We start from the raw sequence: 26,194 nt of genomic DNA, 5'->3' as shown, positions 1-26,194 counted from the left end.
TAATTGGGGGCTTAGAAACACTTTAATGGTGAAAATCAGTACTTCCACTGTTTCCTTTGGTATGGCCTACTTGAGCTTTTGATATACTTTAGTTTTGGGCTCAACTCCTAAAATGATCTGAAAATATGGATGGACGGCATGGATAAACCACGTGAATTCATAATGGGCCCAATAGAGTTTACTCAGTACGATAAGAGTCAGTACGCAATCCGATTTCATGTTTTAGACGCAGATATCCTGCCAAAGCCTTTTGCAGTAAGATCCTGTGTAAGGATTCTAGATGGGTCTACTGCGACGTTTGTGATAAATCTAATCCGTTCATCCATTTTTAGATATCATTTTAGGACATCATACTAAAACTAATGAATATACAAAACTCAAATGGGCCACACGAGAGGAAACAGTGGGGATTTAGTGTCCACCGTTGAAATATTTATATGGCCACAAAAGTTTTGCATCGGTCTAATATTTTTGTGTTTTCACTTTATCCTAGTAAAAATGACCTTTTAAACAGTTTAGATGGCATATAAACATCAAGAGGCCCAGGAAGGTTTCAACGGTAGGAATTTCTTTCTACATTGTTTCATCTTGTATGGCCCAGTTGAGTTTTTGATCATCTTAATTTTTGTTTACATGTCTTAAAATGAGCTCTAAAAATGGATGAATGGATTGGAATTCTTATAAACATCACGGTGGACCCCACCATACATCCAGCGTTGGAACTTCATGCAAAAGGCTTTCCCCCAGTGAATCCGCGTACACGGTTTCCATTAGAAACGTATTGGCTACTCCCCTGCCACTTGGTGCTCGTGGGCCCACCATGATGTATGTGTTTCATCCATGCCGTCCATCTATTTTTCTAGATCATTTTATGGTCTGAGACCAAAAATGAGGTATAACCCAATCTCAAGTGGACCACATTACATGAAACAGTGTTGAATAAATGTTGACCATTAAAAACTTTTTAGGGACCATGAAAGTTTTGGATTAAGCTAATCTTTAATTTTTCCCTTCACCTGGGTCTTTATGACCAAACCAATAGATTGGATGTCAAATAAACAATACGGTGGGCCTTAGGAGGACTTTAATGATGGATATCCAGTCAATATTGTTTTCCTGTGGTGTGGTCCATATGAGATTTATATCCCTCTCATTTTTGGGATCAACCCCTAAAATTATATGTAAAAATAGATTAACGGAATGGATGAAACACATACATCATGGTGGGGAAGTGATGTCACCCATTTATATGGGTCCCACTATGATGTATGTTTTGTATCCACATTGTCCATCCATTTGGAGAGATCATTTTAGGGCATGAGCCAAAGAATGAATCAAATCCAAAACTCGAGTGGACCCCACCATAAAAAATAGTGGAGAGAGTCACGCCTACCATTTATTACGACTGAATCCAATCCAAACCTCGTCACTTTGTCACTGAACTCCGTCACTTTGAACTGCAACCTCGTCACGTTGTCTACTGAACCCCGTCACTTTGTACTGCAACCTCGTCACTTTGTCTAGTGAACCCCGTCACTTTGTACTGCAACCTCGTCACTTTGTCTACTGAACTCCGTCACTTTGTACCGTAACATCGTCACTTTGTCTATTGTATCCCGTCGTTTTATGCTACAACCTCGTCACTTTGTCTACTATATCCCGTCACTTTGTGCTGCAATCTCATCACTTTGTCTAGTGAACCCCATCACTTTGTACTGCAACCTCGTTACTTTGTCTTTTGAACCCTATTACTTTATACTGCAACCTCGTCACTTTGTCTACTGTACCCCGTCACTTTGTACTGCAACCCCGTCACTTTGTCTACTGAACCTCGTCACTTTGTTTAGTGAACCCTGTCACTTTGTACTACAACCCCGTCACTGTCTAGTGAATCCCGTCACTTTGTACTGTAACCCCGTCACTTTGTACTGCAACCCCATCACTTTGTCTACTGAACCACATCACTTTGTACTGCAACATTGTCACTTTGTCTACTGTACCCAGTCACTTTGTGCTGCAACCTCATCACTTTGTGTACTGTACCTCATCACTTTGTCCAGTAACCCTACTTAACCCCATCACTTTGTCTAGTAAAACCCCATTACAAAGTGACGAGGTAAGGTAAATAAGGTGACGAAGTTGCAGCACAAAGTGACTGGGTACAGTAGACAAAGTGACGATGTTGCAGTACAAAGTAATGGGGTTCAGTAAACAAAGTGACGGGTACAGTAGACAAAGTGATGGGGTTCAGTAAACAAAGTGACAGGGTTGCAGTACAAAGTTATGGGGTTCACTAGACAAAGTGACGAGGTTCACTAGACAAAGTAATGAGATTGTAGTACAAAGTGACGGGGTTCACTAGACAAAGCGATGAGGTTGTAGTACAAAGTGACGAGGTTTACTAGACAAAGTGATGAGGTTGTAATACAAAGTGACGGGGTTCAGTAGACAAAGTGACCAGGTTGTAGTACAAAGTGATGGGGTACAATAGACAAAGTGACGAGGTTGCATTACAAAGTGACGGGGTTCAGTAGACAAAGTGACGGGGTTCACTAGACAAAGTAACAAGATTGCAGCACACAGTGACGGGGTACAATAGACAAAGTGACGAGGTTGTAGCATAAAGTGGCGGGGTACATTAGACAAAGTGACGATGTTGCAGTACAAAGTAATGGAGTTCAGTAGACAAAGTGACGGGGTTGCAATACAAAGTGATGAAGTTCACAAAGTGACGAGGTTGCAGTACAAAGTGATGAAGTTCAGTAGATAAAGTGAAGGGGTTGCAGTACAAAGTAACAAAGTTCACTAGACAAAGTGACGAGGTTGTAGTACAAAGTGACGGGGTTCAGTAGACAAAGTGACGGGGTTGCGGTACAAAGTGACGGGGTTCAGTAGACAAAGTGACGGGGTTGCAGTACAAAGTGACGGGGTTCAGTAGACAAAGTGACGAAGTTTGGATTGGATTCAGTCGTAATAAATGGTGGGCGTGACTTCTCCACTGTTTTCTATGGTGGGGTCTACTCGAGTTTTGGATCCGATTCATTCTTTGGCTCATGCCCTAAAATGATCTCTCCAAATGGATGAACGGTGTGAATACAAAACATACATCATAGTGGGACCCATATAAATGGGTGACATCACTTCCCCACCATGATATATGTGTTTCATTCATTCCATTAATCCATTTTTACTTATAATTTTAGGGGTTGATCCCAAATATGAGAGGGAAATAAATCTCATATGGACCACACCATAGGAAAACAATGGTGATTGGATATCCATCATTAAAGTCCTCCTAAGACCCACCGTACTGTTTATTTGACATCCAATCTATTGGTTTGGTTATAAAGACTCAGGTGAAGGGAAAAATCAAAGATCAGCTTGATCCAAAACTTTTATCGTCCCCAAAATTTTTTTAATGGTCAACGTTCATTCAACACTGTTTCATGTAATGTGGTCCACTTGAGATTGGGTTATACCTCATTTTTGGTCTCAGACCATAAATGATCTAAAAAAAATAGATGGACGGCATGGATGAAACACATACATCATGGTGGGTCCACATAGCACCAAGTGGTAGGGAAGTAGCCAATACGTTTCCAATGGAAACCGTGGACACGGATTCACTGGGGAAAGCCTTTTGCATAAAGTTCTAGGGCTGGAATGTATGGTGGGGTCCACCGTGATGTTTATAAGAATTTCAATCCATTCGTTCATTTTTAGAGCTCATTTTAAGACATGTAACCAAAAATTAGGATGATTAAAAACTCAACTGGGCCCTACAAGATGAAACAGTGGAGAAAGAAATTCCTACCGTTGAAACCTTCCTGGGCCTCTTGATGTTTATATGCCATCCAAAAATTGAAGAAGATCCAAATCTTATATAGACCACACCACATGAACGAGTGGTGATTGAACGCCCACCATTAAAAACTTTTTGGATGGAGCTTATATTTTTGTTTTCACTTCATATAGGTCTTTATGACATGATAAACAGGTTGGATGGAAAATAAATATTACCATGGGCCTTAGGAATTTTTTAATGGCGGACGTTCAATCCTATCAATGTTTTATTGTGGGCTGATTCACTTGAGATTCTCATCTGCCTTATGTTTTTGTCCCATCTCCTAAAATGATCTGAAAAAGTAGATGGACAGAAAATACATATATGATGTTGAGGCCCACAGACCATTATCCAGTACTCGCTACTGGCAACGATCACCGGGCAATCCGCGTCCGGTAGAACCGTACTAAAAGAGCTTAGCTATGCACACATGTGCCTGCATGGCACCTATGTGAGAGATCCAATCCATCCATCTTTCATTAGGTTAGTCCACCTTCTACCTGTTTTCCCAAAAAGAAAATCAGCTATTAGCATGTGGGCCTCAGTATTAAAACGCATCACGTTGATGGGTTGAGAAAAATCTTCATATCTAAGGTACCATGTTAGCATATATGTAGCATGTACATGAACTTTATGGCCGATGGCTGGTATCTTAGCAATGCTGATTAGGGCGGTCAATGGGCCGGGTAGTTTCGACGGACCTTCGGGCTTAGCTCATATTGGCCGGATTTGGGGTGGTATATCAGGTCCAATGGTTGGGCTCGGGCTTAAACTAGAAGCCCGATTGTAAATTGGGCTAGACTCGGGCTTACACCTCAAAGGTCCATAAACCCATACCAATCTGATAAGTCTTTTCTGAACCTAATGTTCCCCATTTTCTTTAATTTTTTCCCTGTCTCACACATGAGGCACACTAAAACATCATTTATCGCCAGAGATATTCAGGCTCCGGTGGGCTCGGGCGGACTCGGGCTGGACTATTTCAGCCCGTCACGGCCCCGGCTGGATTTGGGCTTAGATTTAGAATTACAGTCCAGGCTTGGAAAGACTCAGCCCAGCCCTAACTCGGCCTATTGACAACCCCGCTACTGAGTAATAAAAATTTTAAAGAGGGATTTTAAGATACTAAGGACGTGTATGACAATCAATGCACAGGCACTCATGGATTATACATGTGGCATATATTAATTCATATAAATTTAGCTGAATTAAGTCCTCTATAGCCAACTCACAATCCAGTGATAGTGGTTGAACCATCGTAGCCACTGGTGATGCTTGTTTATGGAAGCAGAACCTTGGGATATTTTTTCTTTAACTGTCCGATAAATGTTCACAAACATGATACTTAGAGGATGGAATAATCATAATTTTAGATTAATGATCCATCTACACTAGGTACTATGATATGGACGGTTTAATTTCACTTTGTGAACCATATTTACAATTTCTAAGTGCCTACATGCTTGCCATCCATTTTACTTTTTGAAAGTATCAAAGTCTTTCAAGTGTATTGCCTTATACACCCACTAAGGATATCCCTTGCATGACGTGGCAAAAGCTTTATATGGTACAACTGATGTATGCCTTTTATCCACGCAATCCATTCATTTCCAGCTCAATTTAGAGCATAAAGCCCAAAATTGATGCAGATCCAAAGCTCAACTGGACCACACAACAGAAAAATAAAAATAAAAATTTAGCATGTTTGCTCCAATATTGGAAACATATGAATTAGTTTCAAGCCGTACATTTGTTTTACCAATTGTAGCACATCTACATGCAGACCAACTTGATTCTTGAGCTAGGGAAGTGGTGTCGTTTGAATGGATGGACTAGATCTTTCACCTATCATGCCATGCTTGAAAGTACGTGGTGTACGTGCATCAATAGGCCCTCTTTTCAAATGCTTTTGTTTTAGATACGAAAGAGTTGTTGCCTGTCAATCGAGGATATTTATTGGGGATCACACATTTACAATGGTGATACTGGATTTACTATCCAGATCACCAAATAATGGCCCCACACATCCACAGTGATCCTCGTGTGAATCACCCAACAATGCACATGGTCCTGCCTACCAGTAAAATAAGGCCGTCTACTGTACATATGCAAAAGGGTGGATGGATGGGGAGTGTCCATGCAGTAAGCCTACTGTTAGGGCTGTACATGAACCAAGTTAGCTTGCCCGACTCGACTCCAAAAAGCTTGATTCGACTCGGTTTGAAACTGAGTTCGAGCCGTGTCGAGCAGATTTTTTTAGCTTAAAAAATTTTCGAACTGAGTTCGAGTTTGCCCAAGCTCAACTCGACTCGGATTGAACCCCAACTTGAATCGAATCAGTTCAATGACTCGCTTACTTTGATATTGATGTTGCTCACCAAGTGTTTGATGAAATGACTCAATAAAGTGTTGGTGGTGGCAAGGAAGTATGTATATGAAACAAATACTCTTTTCTATTGATTTTGATGTTGCCTACAAGGTGTTTACTAAAATACTTGTAAATTTGTTGTTGTTGTTTTACATATAGTGAGAATTTGAAGGTGAGGTCCATGTGTTTGTGAAAATATTGCACCGATGAACTAGGCTCGATCTTGGCTCGAATTGGCCCGAGCTACTGACCGATCCAAGATGGCTAGTCAAGCTCGAGGACCGAGCCGAGCCGAGTTCAAGCTAAGGTTAGCTAGTGGATGAGCTGAGTCAAGCTGTGCCAAGCTCGACTCGATTCGACTCACGTACACCTCTACCTACCATGGATGGCAAGGAGGGTGTCAATGGGCTTGGGACCATTCATCTCATGAACCCCACCATGAATTTCGAGCATAGCTATATTTGTATACATCAACTATGTATATGTAGTTGGCAGTATTAATGTAAAACGCATGACCTTGATGTTTAACTTTTTAACATGTCATGTCTGTTAGAATTATGGGCCACACATGGCATATTTCCATCTAGCAATGTAATAATAAGATTGAATTGATCACGGACCATCAAGATGGGACCCATGCAATTGTTGGGTGTACACATTTTCCATAGGCGTTAAGGACAATAGACAAATCTCAATAGAGAAGAAGGCTTCTCTCCTAGTGATGGGATCGAGGAGATATGAGCTTAGGAAAGTCATATGATGTGTTGATCTTCATGTAGCCCCATTATAAGGAGGTGCTCAGTTGCCAATTCTACACACTTTACAGGAACAGTTCTTTCCACCAGAGTGTGCAACCAATGTAAGTGTAGTAGAGGTGAAAGACCAATGTGCAACAATCATTCACAATGCATTACAAGCACCCCATGGTAGTTACAAAACTTGCCAACGGTTCACATTTGATGTTCTAATGTTGCCCTTTGATGAGCAGATGGGCCTGAGTCATGTAAATTGTGAAATCTTAGATGATACACGGTTAGAATCATTGTAAGACCCGTATCCTAGTCCGTACTGTTCCGTCAACTCCCGCGATCCTTCCCAGCGAATTCCGGCAACTTGCGACGTATAATCAACGTTTGTGCGCGACCCTAAGTCGTATCCTGTAAAATTAAGTCGGCTTAATTCGAGACTTGTATCATTGCGACCGCACCGTCGTTGCGGTTCCAACTCCACGACTCACGCACCGATGCGATACCCTAGCCGGAAGATGTGGGCCGACGTTTATTTCGAAGAAAACACCGCGCGTTTGCAATCCCAAGAGAATCTCTACGAAATGTCCCATCAATCAATCAATCAATGCTTTCTTTATCCTCAAGTCAAGCAATCCCAAAGTCAACTCTTTCTCACCCTCTCTCTTACACACCCATGCTAGTCAAGTACACAATCACCTCACATCTATCAACCATCACTTCTCTTACAACAACCCTCTCTCTCTCTCTCTTTCTCTTCACACATTTCCAAGCAACAAAGGAGAGAAAAATATGGACGTCTAAGCATCACAAGTGTGAGAGAAAAGTGATTTTGTGTGGCCCACTTTTCCATCCCAAAATCCTTCATCCTACCCATCCATTTCTCATCCTCTCCATGAAAGTGAAGCACAAGGAGACCGGCGTTCCAACGGACCGAGAAGATCGAACGGTGGGTGCTTCTATAGGCTAGTTTTTATGTTTTTGTGATGGGCCAAGTGAGGCCTACCGATCGATGGTATGGATCTCACTTTGGATCCTATGATGTGGCGGATGGCCCACCTTGATCTTCATGATCATTCCATGATGGGGCCATTCTCCATGGACCCCATCATGATGTTTATTTCTAGCTTGAAAAGGGGTCATCTAGACCTTCTATTTTGGTGGAGAAAGGATCTCCACCGTTGATTTTGATCGGTGGGCCCATATGAAATGGGACCCACTTGTTGTATATTTTAAATCATGCAAGGGAGGGCCCATAATGTCGGGGTCCCTCCATCACATGTGTGTCCCACCTTTTCTTTCTCTCTCTCCCTCTCTTTCATTTTCTTTTATTGTTGTGTGATATGGCCGTGTGGCCCACCCGGATGGACCCCATCATGAAGCATGTATTTTTCTCAAGCCATCTGTAGGTGAGACCTACTTTACATGTGTGCTGTACCCATACCATCCAGCACTTGGTGGCCCACCTGAGTAAGGCCCACCTTTGTACATGTGTTATACTCAAACCGTCCAGCGTCCAGGGACGCTGGACGTGAAAGGAAAAAGAAATATTAGCTTGATTCTCAAGCTTTGGAGAGGGTTGTCCATGTAGGCCCCACCTCGATGTAAAAATTCAATCCGCGCCGTCCATCCTTTTCCCCATACCATTTTAGGCGTTGAGCCGAAAAATGAGATTAATCTAACTCTCAGGCGGGCCATAGCATAGGAAACAGTGTGTCTACCATTGAAATCCATCCTGTTGTTTTGATGCGCCAAAAATGTAGCGAATATTAAGCTCATTTGGCTTGTCTTGAGTCGCAGAATCTAATGGGTAGGGTGGATTCCCCTGATGCAAGCCCTAAGATAGAAAAACCTCGGAAAAACGGGTTTTAAAAGAAAACTATATATATATATATATATAAAATTTGCAGCAGGTTGCTGCTGCTGCCAGAGGCGTGCAGGCAGCGCCTGCTGCACGTGGACGGCAGCCAGGTGGGTCCCATATGTGGGCCCCACCGTGATGTGTGTTGAACAGCCACACCGTCCAGTTTGTGGGCCCCCTCGGGGCAGTGGTCCCCACCAAAAATCAGCCATATACGTTACTCAGGTGGCCCACACCACAGGAAACAGTGAGGTTGAACGTCTGCCATTGATACCCTTTTCTGGGTCACAGAAGTTTTGGATCATCATGAAATTTGTCTTTCCTTTTCATCCAGGTCCGTGTGACCTTACCAACGGGTTAGATTGCAAACAAGCATGATGTTGGGCCCCACGTGGGACCCACCATGATGTATGTGTTTTGTTCACACACCGTCCACAGCTGTGGACGGTGGAAACCATGATGCATGTGTTTTATCAATGCTGTCCAGGCGTTTGCTGGATGGCTAGTAGGCCCCACCATATCTGTGTTATATCCAACCGTCCTTCCATCTGGTGGGCCACACATGTGGACCCTACCATGAGGTATGTGACCTACCATGATGCAAGTATTGCATCCAAAACCGTCCATCCATTTGAGAGTTCATTTCATGGCATGAGTTAAAAATGAGTCAGATCCACCTATCTAGTGGAACCCACCATGATGCAAGTGTTGCATCCAAAACCGTCCATCCATTTGAGAGTTCATTTTATGGCATGAGCTAAAAATGAGTCAGATCCATAGTTCATGTGGACCCTTATCGTGATGCATTTGTTGTATCCAAACCGACCAACCATTTGGCAAGGTCCATTGTGATGTATTCAAGGCCCGTTATTGAGGCCCACCTTGATATGCATGAGAGCCCGTTATTGAGGCCCACCTTGATGTTATGAGGGCCTGTTATTGAGGCCCACCGTCATGTGTATGAGGCCCGTTGTTGAGGTCACCTTGACATATATGAAAACCATGTGATTAGGCCCATTTTGATGTATTATAGGGCCCATGGGTTGAGGCCCATTATGATGTATTAGGGCCCATGGGTTGAGACTCATTGTGATGTATAAAGGCCCGTGGGTTGAGACCCACTGTGATGTGTATAGGGTCCATGGGTTGAGGCCCATTGTGATGTATTTCCAGCCCATGGGTTGGGGCCCATTGTAATGTGATCCCACCTGGGTTATGTAATGACATCTATGGCGGGCCATGCCTTGGGAGCAATGTTGGTTTGACGTCCACATTATAAGAATAATGTTGATTAAATGTCCGTATTATAACTCTCCCTAGGGCCCATTGATAGGCCCATACTTGTTGTATGTAGGCCATCAAGGCCCATCTTCGCTATGAGGATAGTTCATCACCATATAAAATGTTTAGTATAACTCCATGATTCATGCTCATATGCATCATATATATGCCTGATATGAGGAATGCTTGATCATAACATATGCCATTGGGCAGACTATTTACGGGACTCGTTATGAGACGGAGTGCCCACATTATCGCGCCGTACGCACAGAATTGCTGCATGACTGGATAGTGTGACTCATGCATCTCGCATATATGTGACTTGATCATTGTATGCCCTAGTGACATCAGGGCCGTGGCCTCCACAAACACATCATGGATGGTTAGATGAGACACCGAAAATGCTTGGTTCTATCACTGTGGGCACGTAGGATGTCCTTGGGTGAAAATCCCAGAACCTCTTTGGTACCAGGAGATGCTCCAACATCTAGACCGAGTGGAATATGAGTGCCGGTGCCTATACCATGAGGTCATGTCTCCTACTGTGTCGTGGTCAGTTGGAAGGGGGTATGGCCTTATCCGTCCGAGTGAGGGGGCTATAAGTTAGGCTAAGTATGACTAGCTTGTAAATAGGTCCGCTATCGACGAGCCGGGCTTAATATTGGTTAGTGGCTTTGAAAATCACCTAACATATACATGAACAGTACCCGAATACAATACAATACACCCTAAATGCGAATCTAAACAAGCCCTTAGTGTAACCTAAGTAGGGGTGTACATCGAGTTGAACCGAGTTGAGCTGGCCTCAACTTGACTCGGCTAGGCCACTAGCTAATCTCAGCTCGAACTTGGCTTGGCTCGATTTGGTCAGTAGCTTGGGCCAGTTCGAGCCAAGATTGAGCCGAGTTCTCCTGTGCAACATTTTTACAAACACTCGGACTGCACCTTCAAAATCTTACTGTATTTGAGACAGTAGCAATGGTTTTACATGTATTTATTAAACACCTTCTAAGCAACATAAAAATCAAGAAAACAAGAGGGTATTAGTTTCATAGACATACCTTCCTTGCCATTAACCACACTTCGTTGAGTCATTTCATCAAATACTTGGTGAGCAACATCAATATCAAAGTAACCGAGTTACCGGACTCGTTCAATTCGAGCTCGATTCGAGTCGAGTCAAGCTAGGGCCAGCTCGAACTCGGCTTAAACTCATTTTTGAGCTCAAAAAATTTGCTCGACTCGGCTTGAACTCAATTTTGAACCGAGTCGAGCATGCTAACCGAGCTAGGTCGGTTCATGTACACTTCTAATCCTAAGCAAATTGGAGACAATATGCAACTAAGTTACCTGTACTATACAACCACAACCAAGAATTTCGCACAAAAGACTGACACATCATTTTAGAAGTTATAAATTGATACTATCTTTCAAGCATTTTTATCAAATACCTTTTCAGTTTTGGTAATTTTCATTCGGTGCCTTCCGCAGTTCGGTGAGATTTCTCCAATGACAATTAAATTAACTAACTTATTTTTCTAAATGACAAAAATACCCTTAAGCCTTTTCTTCTGCACTTCTTAGAAATAAAAAAATCTGTGCATACACAATGATTGTGCGAAGTCTCTCACGACTATATGGCAACTTGGGATCACCAAACATATATATATATATATATATATATATATATATGCTCAGAACAGTTGTTGGTTGGGTTCACAAGAAATTATTTTATGCCACGACATTCTCCATAGATATTACATGAATTGTGGTCACCTGAAGTGCACCTGCAAATGTCATGATCAATGGCCAATTGATCCAGTGGACTCCTAGATGGAAGGTAGGTATGTATGCCAAAAATTACAATGATTTGACAGCTCAAATAATCTTGACGCATGCCTTTTTGCAGGTAATGTGGAGAGCTGAGATAGAATAAATTACTTATAGAAAAAATGATTGGTTAGAAAATTTTGATATTGAATGTCTAACAAGCATGTAAAAAAAATAAAAATAAAAATAAAAATAATAAAAATAATAAAATCCAAATAAGTCAAATGAGGGTGCAACGTTCTTTTAAAGTAGATTGCATATTTACATATGAACCCTGATCATCTGCCCGTCACATATAGAAAATTTTTATTTGTGTGATTGGGTCACATCATCAAACTGACCATGTTAATAATGACGTGGACTAATCATGATGTGGGAAAACATGAAATTTATGTTTGTGTCCAGCATAGGATCCGGATTCTTTACAGATATAGCCAGCGTGTAACCAGTGGCATGGATTTCCAAAATCTTGTGCTCTAAGTGTACCTATTCTCAAACATTGCATGGTAGTGCTATGAGAATCCAAACCATACGAATTACTGACCCAACGGGGAATTCAGAATACCCAAAACTACAGTGAGGAGATGATATTTTAAGCATCCATTTGATAGCCATCAATTCAATGGCTAGGATTCATTGATAATCGTGATGATAGGGAATCATTTATCATCCGCAAGACCCATTAAATGAACTGTCCCAATTGACGCAATACCTGCACACTATACACTCAGAAGCAGCTTGTGCGGTGTGCTACACCCCCACCAACCTCGGTGGTGTGTTGACGTCACCAAGTTATGTGGGCAACTATAATGTGTGTGTTATATCCACACCATCCATTCATTTTTTGATATCATTTTAGGCCATTCATTTTTTGATATCATTTTAGGCATGACCCAAAAATGAAGCAAATCTAAAGCTTAAGTGGACCACACCACTAAAAGTAGTGGGGACAATGACATCTACCGTTGAAACTTTCTTAATTCAAATATAAGCTTGATTCAAAACTTGTGTGGTCCCTCCGAAGTTTTCAATTGTAGGCATTCAATCCCTTCTGCTTTTTGTGGTGTGGTCCACCTATGCTTCTTTTTACGGCCGAAAAGAAGAGATCGAAATCATCGGATCCATCAAACGGCTGTATGTTACTCTCGCATACAATCATTTCTTTCACTCACGACAATCCAGTTAGCGTTAAATCTGTAGAATATCTTGTCCGCTAAAAAAGTGGACCATGTCATTAATTAAATCGTATGAAAATATTGTTGATCCACTTATTACATCTGTGACCGGACATAGATCGCCTAGTGTAGCACACATCATGGACTTTGGTATGTGCTGCTTGAAAAGCTCCGTAGGGCCATCATGATGTATGTATGATATCTGCACCATCCATCCATTTATTTTTTCTATAAGATGTCATGTTGTACACTTCTTATATAAAAATTAATAATTTTATCCTTGATGTATGTATTTTATCTACCTGGCCATCCATTGATGTTGTTTTTTATAAGATGTCATGTCATAGAAAAATCAATGGAAGGTGTAGATAAAATACATAACAATAAGACATGACATCTTATAGAAAAATCAATGCATTTGAATTTAAATGAGAGGGAAAGGACACTAATTGTCCTTTAGCTCATAGTGTATGGTTTGTTTATTAAGGTTTGGTGAACTGCGTCCATCAAACTACCTAAGACTTAGCCAGCAGACGTATATAGCTGATATCATGGCATCAAAACTTACGCTACTGTCCCAGTGCGTATCATATGTTTGACCTTGGAAATGTTGGTGGTGTATAACCGGCTACTCTTTGTTAATTTTCTTAGCGTGGAATAGCATAGATAGAGCTGTGCTTCAGATACGGAGGTCAAAGGGATATAGGGCGTACCTAGTTAGGACGTCATTGCTAATATAAATTGTTGGAGTTTTCCTCTCCTAACGCCCTTTATAGAATTTGTGTTGGAGCTGTAACTTTTGTTGGTGGTGTTAGATTGGGGACGCAGCCCTATTTTTTAATGCAGGGGGCAGAAGAGTTTGAAACTCATCAAAACTCCTCTCTATATAATTAATAAATTAGTCATTTTTTGTTTATTAAATAAAATGTTTTTTTATGGAACTGTTTTTTTTTTTTTCCTCCTCTTTTTTGAAAAACTTTGCTAAATTAAACCATTCAAATTATGATATCCAGTGTAGATATATCATGAACCAAAACTAAGATTATTATTTTTTCCTATCATCTGACTATCGAATTCGTGGAGATGCATAAAAAATATCCACCGATCTTGTTTCTACAAGTATGCACGAATAAGATATTAGGTTTACTCAACCGACCTGATCTTGGGATTATGAATTGGAGACGGTGGGATGCGCAATCGAGTAGTTTTATTCACTTAATATATGCTACATGGATAATTTCTGAGTGCCTGTGTATGAAACATCCGCAGCCTGAGTATCAATCAAATAACTCCTTTTTTTTTTCTTTTTTCTTTTTTGGTTTTTGGCTTTTTGTTTATTACAAAATGTCATCTTCTAGAAGGATTTATTGTTCTTTTCCTCTTTTTTGTTTTTTTAATTTTTTTTTATTATTACATATTATCATCTTGACGCAGGGATGAACGTGATGAGGATAACTACCCCGAATCCACGGAGCTTCTCTGGACTCCTCACAGAGACTTCTCGAATCCACGAGGAAAACAAAACAGAAAATAGAAATAAATTCTAATAAATTCGAAATTGATTAATTGATGAATAAAAACGAGTTTACAACCCTTTAAATAGGGCTACCAAGCAATGGGAAAGAAATTAGAAGCAAACTACAACTCAAACTCTTAGAATCCGCGACTTACTATAAATAGTAAACTTACTATTTATAGACGGTCGTGATGTCTACTAGTGCGCAAGGTTTTCGGCCAAAAATAGTAAGTGTCCTATTTGGCTTCACCAAACCGTTCTCCTAATTATTCTAAGCTCTTTTCATGTTGGGCGCAACTCCTAAAGCCCGATGGATGAAGAGTTATAATCAAACTAAAACTTACTATTTATAGTAAAAACGAAATTAAAACAGGAAACGACTGTCGATCGAGAGGTTTTTCATAATTTCGGGTTGCGCAACCCGGCATAGCGGGGATGGTTGGCTTCAGTAGCTCGTTCTACCCCAAAATCATATATTTTACGTCAGATAACTCATTCCGGATTGCAAGATACGCCCGATTTAAGGTTCGATGGTCTGGATCACTTCTGTCATCGACCGGGCCTTTTCTGATCCATCTTGGCCATGTAATTGTCCGCGACCCGCTCTACATCAGTCTCCTCCACTTCAAAAGAACTCGTCCTCGAGTTCTCGTCATGCTCTGGTTCATGATACTCGGTCAGGTCCGCGACATTGAAAGTCTGTGAGATTGCCATGTCATCTGGAAGATCAACAATATAAGCGTTATCATTAATCTTTTGGATGATTGGGACGGGTCCAATCTTCTTATTTTTTAACTTGTTGTATGTCCCGGTCGGAAATCTCTCTTTGCACAGATGGACCATAACGCGGTCGCCCACCTCGAACACTTTTTGTCGCTGATGCTTGTCCGCTTTTTCCTTGTACTTCTCGTTCGAGGCATGTAGCTTGGTCTGCACTTCTGCATGGATGCCCATGATCTTGTCTGCCATATATTCTGCTGCAATGCTCGTGCCTGGGTGCTTGGGCAGAGGGACCAAGTCAAGTGTGTGGCGAGGTACTCGTCCGTATATAATCTGGAATAGTGATCTCCCTGTTGAGCGGTTCACCATGTTGTTGAATGCAAACTCTGCTTGAGACAAGGTCAAATCCCACTGCTTCAGTTTTTCTCCTGAAATATAGCGAAGGAGGTTTCCCAACGTGCGATTCACAACTTCGGTCTGCCCATCAGTCTGTGGGTGGTAAGCACTGCTGAATTGAAGTCGTGTATCGAATCGATTCCATAAAGTCCGCCAAAAGTGGCTAATGAACTTCGTGTCACGATCGGAAGTAATAGTCTTGGGGACCCCGTGTAGCCGTACGACCTCCCTGAAAAATAAATTCACCACGTGTGTTGCATCGAGGGTCTTCTTGCATGGGATAAAGTGCGTCATCTTAGAGAAACGATCTACCACCACGAATACCGAATCCATGCCACGTTGTGTTCGTGGGAGACCAAGCACGAAGTCCATTGATAAATCCTCCCAAGGACCGTCAGGAACAGGTAACGGGGTGTAGAGGCCCGTATTCTGAGATTGCCCCTTGGAGGTCTGACAAACATGACAACGTTGTACGGTTTTTCCCACATCACGTACTAACTGCGGCCAGTAATACCGCTCTTCCACAAGAGCTCGCGTCTTGTCTCGCCCCAGGTGTCCACCAAGGCCACCTCCATGTAGCTCCTGAATAATCTGCTCCCTCAGAGAACTTTGGGGGATGCACAATCGATTCCCTTTGAAGAGAAAATCGTCCTGTATATGAAGGTCACTGGGGTGACCTTCTTGACACTTCATCCAAGAATCTTTGAAGTCCTCATCCTCGGCATACAGCTCCTTGAGACAGTTGAAGCCGATTACCTCGTTGCTCATTGTAACTAGTAGTGATGCACGACGGCTAAGTGCATCAGCCACCTTGTTCTGCTGCCCTGACTTGTGCTTCAGAACGAACGTGAATTCCTGTAAAAACGCAACCCATCTAGCATGCACACGATTCACGTTAGTCTGACTATTAATAAACTTTAATGATTGATGGTCAGTGTACAAAACAAACTCTCTTTGAATCAGATAATGCCGCCAATGTCGCAGCGCCTGAACAACTGCGTACAACTTAAGCTCATAAGTCGACCACTTCTTTCAAGCTTCGCTGAGCTTCTCGCTGTAGAAGGCTACTGGCCTGCCTTCCTGTGATAATACTCCTCCAATTCCGACGTATGAAGCGTCACACTCAACCTCAAACAATTTGTCGAAATTAGGAAGCACCAAGACCGGTGTTGTAGACAAACGATGCTTGATCTCATGAAAGCTCTTATCAGTTTTATCGGTCCACTGAAACGGTCCTTTTTTCATGCAATCTGTTATAGGCGCGACTATAGTGCTAAAATCTCGCACAAATCGACGATAGAAAGTCGCCAACCCATGAAAACTCCTCACCTCATGAATGTTTGTCGGGATCAGCCATTCCCTAATAGCTCGCACCTTTTCATCGTCCACACGAATGCCTGTGGACGTTACAACAAATCCTAAAAACAACAGGCTGTTAGTTAAAAAACTACACTTCTTCAAGTTGAGGTACAACTTGTTAATTTGTAGGACCTGTAGCACCTGCCTGAGATGTTTCCTATGCTCCGCCTCATCCTGGCTATATATCAATATGTCATCAAAATATACTACCACAAATCGACCAGTGAATAGTTTTAGAACTTGATTCATTAAACGCATAAAAGTACTTGGTGCGTTCGATAGGCCGAAGGGCATGACCAGCCACTCAAACAACCCTTCCTTGGTCTTGAATGCCGTTTTCCACTCATCACCGGGTCGAATACGAATCTGATGGTACCCGCTCCTTAGATCTAGTTTAGAGAACACCTTGGCCCCTTCTAACATATCGAGCATGTCGTCCAACCGTGGTATTGGAAACCGATATTTGATGGTAATTTTGTTGATTGCTCGGCTGTCGACACACATGCGCCAGCTTCCATCTTTCTTTGGCGTTAATAATGCTGATACGGCACATGGGCTCATGCTCTCTCTCAAGAGACCCTTACGGATCAATTCCTCCACTTGCCCCTGAAGTATCTCACACTCCTTCGGACTCATCCGATAATGAGGGCGATTGGGCAGGCTAGCCCCAGGGACGAGGTCTATGTGATGTTGGATGTCCCTCATGGGGGCAATCCATCAGGTAAATCCTCAGGCCAGACTTCTTTGAATTCGTTTAGCAACAGTCTTAAACTTGGAGGGATGTTTGAGGGTTCCTCTTCCTCGCCCTTTACTACTACGGCGTATACCTCGCCAGTTTCCTTGGATTCCTCCATGAAATCCCGAATGGTCAAGAGGGAACTCCCCTCCACTTTAGAGGCTTTAGGGTGGTTCTCTGGTGCCATAGGGGCAAGGATTATTTTTCGACTATCCTTGACGAATACGTAGACATATCTCGTCCCCGATGGGTCGTATCACGGTCCGACTGCCAAGGTCGACCGAGTAACATATGACAAGCTTCCATATCAACCACGTCACAAAGTATTTGATCCTTATAATTTTTGCCAATTGAAAATGGGATAGTGCATTGTTCAGTTACCTTGGTCTCATTCACCTTTTTTATCCAGCCAATAGAGCATGGGGAAGGATGTTTCATCGTTGATAGCCGCAACTTGTCCACCATTACTCTCGAGACGATATTTTCGCTACTACCACTATCTATGATCACATCACAGACCTTTCCGTTGATGGTGCACCGAGTACGAAATATATTATGTCGTTGTGGATGTAATTCCTTTCGTGGGGCATACAGTAATCACCTCACAACTAGAAATTCGCCATGATCTTCGCCCGTCACTTCATCGCCACCTACTATTTCTTCAGTGGTTTGTTCATGTTCATCAAAGCGATGGTCTTCTTCTGCGGCCTCATCTTCAGTGCCCCCTTCGTTTATAGTCAAGTGCGCTGCGGGACATTGAGGACAAGTGTTTGATAAGTGGCCTGGTTGACCACAGCGGTAACAATTGTTCGACCTTGGCCGAGTATAAGGATTTGGAATCCTACTCGGACCTGCTGTTGTGGGTGCTGCACGTTGAGGTCTGGATGAGTCGCTCCCCGTATCACGGTTTGCGGTTGTAGGAAGTTGAGGTACTAGATCTTTTCCTCGTGGCAGCACTGGATCCTGCGTGGGACCCGTCATGGGGGGTCGATTTGAAGGATATGGACGAGCAGGAGCTCTTGCAAGTTGTGTTTCTGCCCTACCCGCCAATTGAACTGCTTCATCCACGGTCCCGACTGGGTACATCTGAACTCGATCCTGAATTATCGGTCGCAACCAACCTATAAATCGTGCCACCTTCTGTGACTCAGATTCTGACAGATCGTTTCGTGTAGCCAACCGTTGAAATTCTTCAGTGTAATCTGTGACAGTTCGATTTTCTTGTCTGCAATTTTGATATTGCTGGAATAATATCTGCTCATAATCACTGGGGAGAAATCGAGATCGGAGAAGACATCTCATCCGTGGCCATGATGAGATGGGCGCCTTGTTCTGGCGGGCTCGTGAGAGTTGTAATTGTTCCCACCATGCAAAAGCACCAGATTTTAATTTAAACGCTACCAATTTTACCCTTTTATGATCTGGCACGTCCATGTAATCAAAATATCTCTCTACTTCGGCTAGCCAATCGAGAAAATCTTCTATACATAATAAACCGTTAAAACTAGGAAGTTCAGCCTTACCTCGATAGTCTCTTTCAGCACGATCTAGATGATCACTTCCATGGATTAGTCGTCGAGCAAAACCCTCATTAAAGTCTTCGTCGCTAGAACTTGAATCATCTGGTGTAGCCCTACGGTTTGCCACTGGTATTGCTCTAGGAAAATCGGGATTGTGTCGTACAGCAACCATAGGTGGTGGAGCCACCATGGGTGGTGGAGCACCGCCTAGGGCTCGGGGCGGAAATAGCGCATCCGCAAGACGGTCGAGAGTTGCCTGCAGCCCTTGCATGGTCAACTGACTCTCCCGGTGGAAAGCTTCCATTCTTTCCGAAAGATAACGAATCCCTGGATCACCGTCCACAGGATTTTGATTCATACCTTCGTTGTTTGCCATCGGCCCGAGAGAAATCCTCGCTTTGATACCAATTGACGCAGGGATGAACGTGATGAGGATAACTACCCCAAATCCACGGAGCTTCTCTGGACTCCTCACAGAGACTTCTCGAATCCACGAGGAAAACAAAGCAGAAAATAGAAATAAATTCTAATAAATTCGAAATTGATTAATTGATGAATAAAAATGAGTTTACAACCCTTTAAATAGGGCTACCAAGCAATGGGAAAGAAATTAGAAGCAAACTACAACTCAAACTCTTAGAATCCACGACTTACTATAAATAGTAAACTTACTATTTATAGACGGTCGTGATGTCTACTAGTGCGCAAGGTTTTCGGCCAAAAATAGTATGTGTCCTATTTGGCTTCACCAAACCGTTCTCCTAATTATTCTAAGCTCTTTTCATGTTGGGCGCAACTCCTAAAGCCCGACGGATGAAGAGTTATAATCAAACTAAAACTTACTATTTATAGTAAAAACGAAATTAAAACAAGGAAACGACCGTCAATCCAGGGGTTTTTTCGCAATTCCGGGCTGCGCAACCCGGCATAGCGGGGTTGGTTGGCTTCAGTATCTCGTTCTACCCCAAAATCATATATTTTACGTCAGATAAGTCATTTCAGATTGCAAGATACGCCCGATTTAAGGTTCGATGGTCTGGATCACTTTTGTCGTTGACCGGGCCTTTTCTGATCCATCTTGGCCATGTAATTGTCCGCGACCCGCTCTACATCACATCTTCTAGATGGAAGTGCTGTTCTTTTCCTTTTTCATGTTTTTGTTTATTACGTTACGTTATCTTCTGGATGGCGGCCAACACTGCTATGCGGGTCCCATACAAAGGTGCAATATCTTTAGAGAAAAATATACTCTGCAGAGTATGACAGATAATACACATGTATCTTTAAGTTACTCAGAGATTGCATACGCGGAATATGTAAGTAATTTAGATTAAACGGTCTAACTTATGCATGAGTCTAAATGCACCGTAAACCAAAAATTACACATTTGATTAACATACAATCAGAATGGTGGCCATTTATTGGAATGATAACGGTGAAAAGTAATAAACGGTCATACATCAACAAATTAGCCATTTTATGTTTATTAAATATAATTGAAAACAAGAATTAATATTTAAAAAATCACAGTTAATCAATTAGAAATTTCAAAGGTGCCAACCATGAATCTCTCAAGTAAGTTGGAGACTTTAATTTATTTTTTAAACACGCTAATCCATAGCTTAAGTGGTAGACTGAGTAGATAAACTCATTTGAACACTGTCATGGTATCAACACCCAAGTGGGGTGTAACCATGGGGTGTGTGCTAACGTGCTAACCAATAAAATAAAATAAAAAATTAGAGATTTATTATTATTTTTTTTTAATTTCTGATTTGAACTAGGGTATGAATGGTTGCTTGTTTTGAACCTGTTTGTTTTGTAACAATGTCCCTCTAGAGCTGGATTTTCAGTGGCACAGAGGCCAGTTTGTAGCGATGCAGTGCCCTAGTAAGCCCACATTTTTTGTTTTGGTGTTCCGGGATCCATGCTGTCTTGTCGGACAGCGAGCTGTCTACATATTTTTGTCCTGTAAGCCTTTTGGTATTTTTTTAGATGAATGGATTTTATATTTGTTTCCTTCATGTGATTAGTGATGCCCCATTGATTTTTTACGGAGCCTGCTCCAAAAAAATGTACAGTCCGTTCTTGGAATTAATAATATTATAGGTGGCCTGCTCACACTTTTAATTAATAATAATATTATTAAAAAAAGGCTATACAGCCCCGTCTTGGCAAAAAAAGAACACACTACATTTTATTACATTGTTTGCACTTCTACGATGACTTGACATGTGCCAACCTAGCACGTGTACTGGACATATGGGCCGTGCGCATGGCGAGATTCACACCAGTTATTCGGATGTCATGAACAAGTTGGTACATGCACACACGAAGTGATTAAGTACGTGCTTCGATTACAGATTCGAGGGCTTTGATGGGTGTTATCTTGCATTGATTGAATCCAGCATCAGATAAGAGTCTCCTCCACTCCTTTTCATTCCTTTCTTTTCCTCCCGTCTTGGCCAGCATTATCATGTCCGTTGCTAGCCTCACATGTTCAAGCTCCTGCGGATCATCAACACCTATGATAATGTCGACTATGATAACCTTACCACTCTTTGCATCTATGGCATCCTTACATCTCTTTAAGATCTTCACACAATCCTCATCGCCCCAGTTGTGTAGTACCCACTGCAAGCATCAAAAACATCGATGAGGCCACTGTATCTAGATTTATGCATACATTGTCCAATAAATCTGGACCATTTAAATTGTGGCCCTGTGCTGCCAATCGAATTATCTTAACCATCAGAGAGAGTGTGTTAAGCATGTTTTTTTCTTTTTTCTTTTTTCTTTTTTTTTTTTTGAATTAAAGAAAAACTACTGTAAGGGCCATGTGAGCAAATGGGTTATAGGGTCATGTGAGAAAATGCGTTGTGGCTAGGGTGGATCCACTTTAATGTTGATATAAAAAATCTATCAAGATTGCCAGGTGTATCAATGTGTATCATGGACTTTAACAAAAATAAGCTCCATTTGGTCTTAAGTGTACCTAATAATTGGAAAAATTGTACAAGGCAACACTCCGCCTCCAAACTACTTCCATTAGTGTGGCGTTCATGAATTGAATACATGGATATGATTTTTGGCATACAAGCCTAAATATTTATGTTGAATTTAATGATTAGATAAGATTTCATACAATTATCTTGATGAGTCCCTTTATAAGTAAGGGCGGACTTCTTTCTCAACTGGTTTCTTTGGCGGGCTAACAAGAGGTAAAAAAAAAAAAAAATTTGGCCTAATATTTTACTAAGAATCTATATCCCTGCTTGCCACGTGGAGAGATTTGGCCAATGTCATCACTGATGGGGTCAAAACTGCTGCATTAAATGCAGTCAGTAATGATGAGGTTCAATTACATTGCAACAAATTATAATATATAATGGTCAGTACATAAGTATCACAACTGGCCTTTCAAAATCCAAAGGGGCATCCTACACAGTTCCCTTGAATACTCTATAAAGTCCGGCAATTTTTGGTGGGGCATCATGCTTTTTATGTAACATCTATTCTGACCGTTAAATGTGCAATGCCAGTTAACCTTGATTTTCACTAAGCCCAATATGATGATTATATGAAATCCACTATTAGATGACATTCAAAATTTTAGACATGGGGCTTAAAACTGAAGTCCATTCGTGATTCAAGTGAGCCATACAAGGGAATTAGTTTAAAGGGTGAATGTTGCATGTACACAGCCTCCAATCATGTGATCCATATAGGGCTGTACACGAGCAGAGTTAGCTCGATTAGCTTGCTCAACTCGACTCGGCTCGAAAAAGCTGGATTTGACACGGTTTGAAATTGAGTTCGGAGTCGAGCTGATTTTTTGAGCTAGAAAATTAAAATTTTGAAAAGAGTTCGAGCTTGCCCGAGCTTGACTCAACTCGGATCGAACCTAACACGAATCGAACTCGAATCGAACCAATTCGGTGACTCAATTACTTTGATATTGTTGTTGCTCACCAAGTGTTTGATGTAATGACTCAACGAAGTGTGGCTGTTGGCAAGGAAGGTATGTATATGAAACAAATTCCTTTCTTTTTCTTGATTTTTATGTTGTTTATAAGGTGTTTGATGAAATACCTATAAAACCACTCCTACTGTTGTACATATAGTGAGATTTTGAAGGTGCAGTTCATGTGTTTGTGAAAATGTTGCAAAGACAAACTCGGTTTGATCTTGGCTCGAACTCAGCTCGAACTGGCCCGAGCTAAGCTGGCCAGTCAGGCTCGAGGACCGAGTTTGACCTGAGGTCAGCAAGTAGCTGAGCTGAGTCAAGTTGTGCCAAGCTCAACTCGGTTCGACTCGTGTACACCTCTAGATCCACCTAGATCATGGATAGGATGATTTTGGGCCCTTAGCTTAAAATGACATGATGCACTTAGTGGTAGGAATGGATTTTACATAAGCATCTCAGTGCGCGACTCATTTGCCCACATGGCCACCTAACCGGCCATAATTAAAATAAATTTTTTTAAAATTTTTTTATTTTAAAAATTAAAAAAAGGTGTAAAGAACGGTGGTGGAATAACAATTATATCGATGGATGGTATCTGTTGGAAAACCTTTCTGAAAAAATACCAAAACTTAAATTCCATATTAATTATGTAGTTATCTGTAAATTTTCAAATTTTTAAGAGTTTTAATAATATATTTATACACCCAACTCTCAAACTGTCGGAGTTGACTCATCTGATTTTCGTGAAAACTCGGCCAAATGATTTGATTAAAAAATCTGATCCAATAATAGTGAGCTAAACGGAGATCCAACGAACGATCTAGGCAAGACCAGAGTCAACTCAGCAAGTTTTTAAGTGCTCTTAAAAGAAGAGAATGATACGTTACCATCAGCATAACAGCGTCGGCCTTTGGTATGAAAGAGAACATGTTGCCGGCAACAAACTCCACTTCTGGGCAGCTGGGTGCTGTCTCTACCACATGAGGAAGATCTAGTACGGTGCACTTTATGTGGGGAAATGCCTTGGCTATGGACTGTAGGTTCGTGCCAATGCCGCCTCCTATGTCCACCAAAGACGTTAACCCTTGGAACACATCTCCATAGCCGTCGATCATGGCTGGCACCACTGATCGGGCCCCACCAGCCATTGCGTTATTGAAGATGCCGTTGAGATCTGGATGCTTAGAAGCATAGGCCCACAGGCTCTCTCCATACATTCTCTCGAAGGCAGACATACCGGCCTTCCCTTGCATACAAGATCCTAATGTATGCCATGCAGCTAAGCATTTCTCGTGCATCTGGAGTTTGAACAACGGTACTATGCTCTTCTCCTCGTTGATGAGGATGAATTTGGTGGCCGCGGTTGACTCGTATGATTCCTCCCTCTCATCGGACCCTTCATTTTGGACGGTGAAGAGCTGCATGTGTACCAAGTAGCGCATGATCCGACGGAGGACGTCGAGGTTGGTGCAAGGAGTAGGAAGTGAGGCACCGAGTTGAGATAGTGTTATGGGCCGCCCATGGCCGTGGATCAGCTCAGGTATTCCGGTTTCGACCGCACATTTGAGGACGAAGGAATCAATGGCTCCCAATGAATGGTTCCACGCAATTGCTTGGCCCACTAGCTCTTCTCTCTTAACATTCTCCATTTCTTACTTCCTTCTCTCCCGTTGGTGTACCGTACTTAAAGAGTGCGGATCCTCTGCCTCCCGGAGGCAGGAACTCCCTGCCTCCAGCGTTTTCATTGGTCAACGTCATTGTAAGTGCCACGTCATTAATTTTTTAAATATATTAAAAAATACATTTAATAAGAACCGTAACGGAGACGTTAAACCGAAGCGGTTTGCACACTGAGTACCTCAGCACGGAAAACGTAATGAGTAAAGTCTATGGAGCCCACCGTTATTGTCATTCCTGCATTGTATCAACTCCATCCATCTCTTTTATCATCTAATTTTAGGGTTTTACAACAAAAATTAATCATATTCAAAGATCAAGTGGACCACACCACCTGAAACTGTGTGAATTGAATTCTACGGTTGAAAAGTTTTTGGGGATTGAATTCTACCGTTGAAAAGTTTTTGGGGCCCACGGAAGTTTTATATCAAGATGATATTTGTTTTTTCCATTCATCCATGTCTTTGTAATCTCATGAACAGTTTGGATGAAAAATAAAAATAATTGGGGGCTTAGAAACACTTTAATGGTGAAAATCAGTACTTCCACTGTTTCCTTTGGTATGGCCTACTTGAGCTTTTGATATACTTTAGTTTTGGGCTCAACTCCTAAAATGATCTGAAAATATGGATGGACGGCATGGATAAACCACATGAATTCATAATGGGCCCAATAGAGTTTACTCAGTACGATAAGAGTCAGTACGCAATCCGATTTCACGTTTTAGACGCAGATATCCTGCCAAAGCCTTTTGCAGTAAGATCCTGTGTAAGGATTCTAGATGGGTCTACTGCGACGTTTGTGATAAATATAATCCGTTCATCCATTTTTAGATATCATTTTAGGACATCATACCAAAACTAATGAATATACAAAACTCAAATGGGCCACACGAGAGGAAACAGTGGGGATTTAGTGTCCACCGTTGAAATATTTATATGGCCACAAAAGTTTTGCATCGGTCTAATATTTTGGTGTTTTCACTTTATCCTAGTAAAAATGACCTTTTAAACAGTTTGGATGGCATATAAACATCAAGAGGCCCAGGAAGGTTTCAACGGTAGGAATTTCTTTCTACATTGTTTCATCTTGTATGGCCCAGTTGAGTTTTTGATCATCTTAATTTTTGTTTACATGTCTTAAAATGAGCTCTAAAAATGGATGAATGGATTGGAATTCTTATAAACATCACGGTGGA

The 26,194-nt window shown here is 41.7% G+C and overlaps 1 protein-coding gene across 1 annotated transcript; it reads right to left on the bottom strand.

The window, feature by feature from the left end:
- Positions 1–21,689: 21,689 nt before the first annotated feature.
- LOC131221561 ((RS)-norcoclaurine 6-O-methyltransferase-like) lies at positions 21,690–24,971 on the bottom strand. The gene is made up of 2 exons (XM_058216871.1): positions 24,207–24,971; positions 21,690–21,986 (listed from the first exon to the last, which is right to left on the bottom strand). Exons 1-2 carry the CDS (start codon positions 24,966–24,968, stop codon positions 21,693–21,695), a joined length of 1,056 nt encoding a protein of 351 aa, XP_058072854.1. The 5' UTR covers positions 24,969–24,971; the 3' UTR covers positions 21,690–21,692.
- Positions 24,972–26,194: the final 1,223 nt, after the last annotated feature.

The sequence above is a fragment of the Magnolia sinica genome, chromosome 1 (genome assembly GCF_029962835.1).
Source record: "Magnolia sinica isolate HGM2019 chromosome 1, MsV1, whole genome shotgun sequence".
In the NCBI taxonomy this organism is placed as follows: domain Eukaryota; kingdom Viridiplantae; phylum Streptophyta; class Magnoliopsida; order Magnoliales; family Magnoliaceae; genus Magnolia; species Magnolia sinica.
This window is presented reverse-complemented; position numbering and strand designations above follow the sequence as displayed.

Bases quoted from the DNA above. Each gene is read 5' to 3' on its own strand.
- LOC131221561 (XM_058216871.1), bottom strand. From the start codon at position 24,968: ATGGAGAATGTTAAGAGAGAAGAGCTAGTGGGCCAAGCAATTGCGTGG. The intron at 21,987-24,206 runs GTAACGTATCAT...TGATGCTTGCAG, and splicing joins CCGACGCTGTTATGCTGATG to TGGGTACTACACAACTGGGG.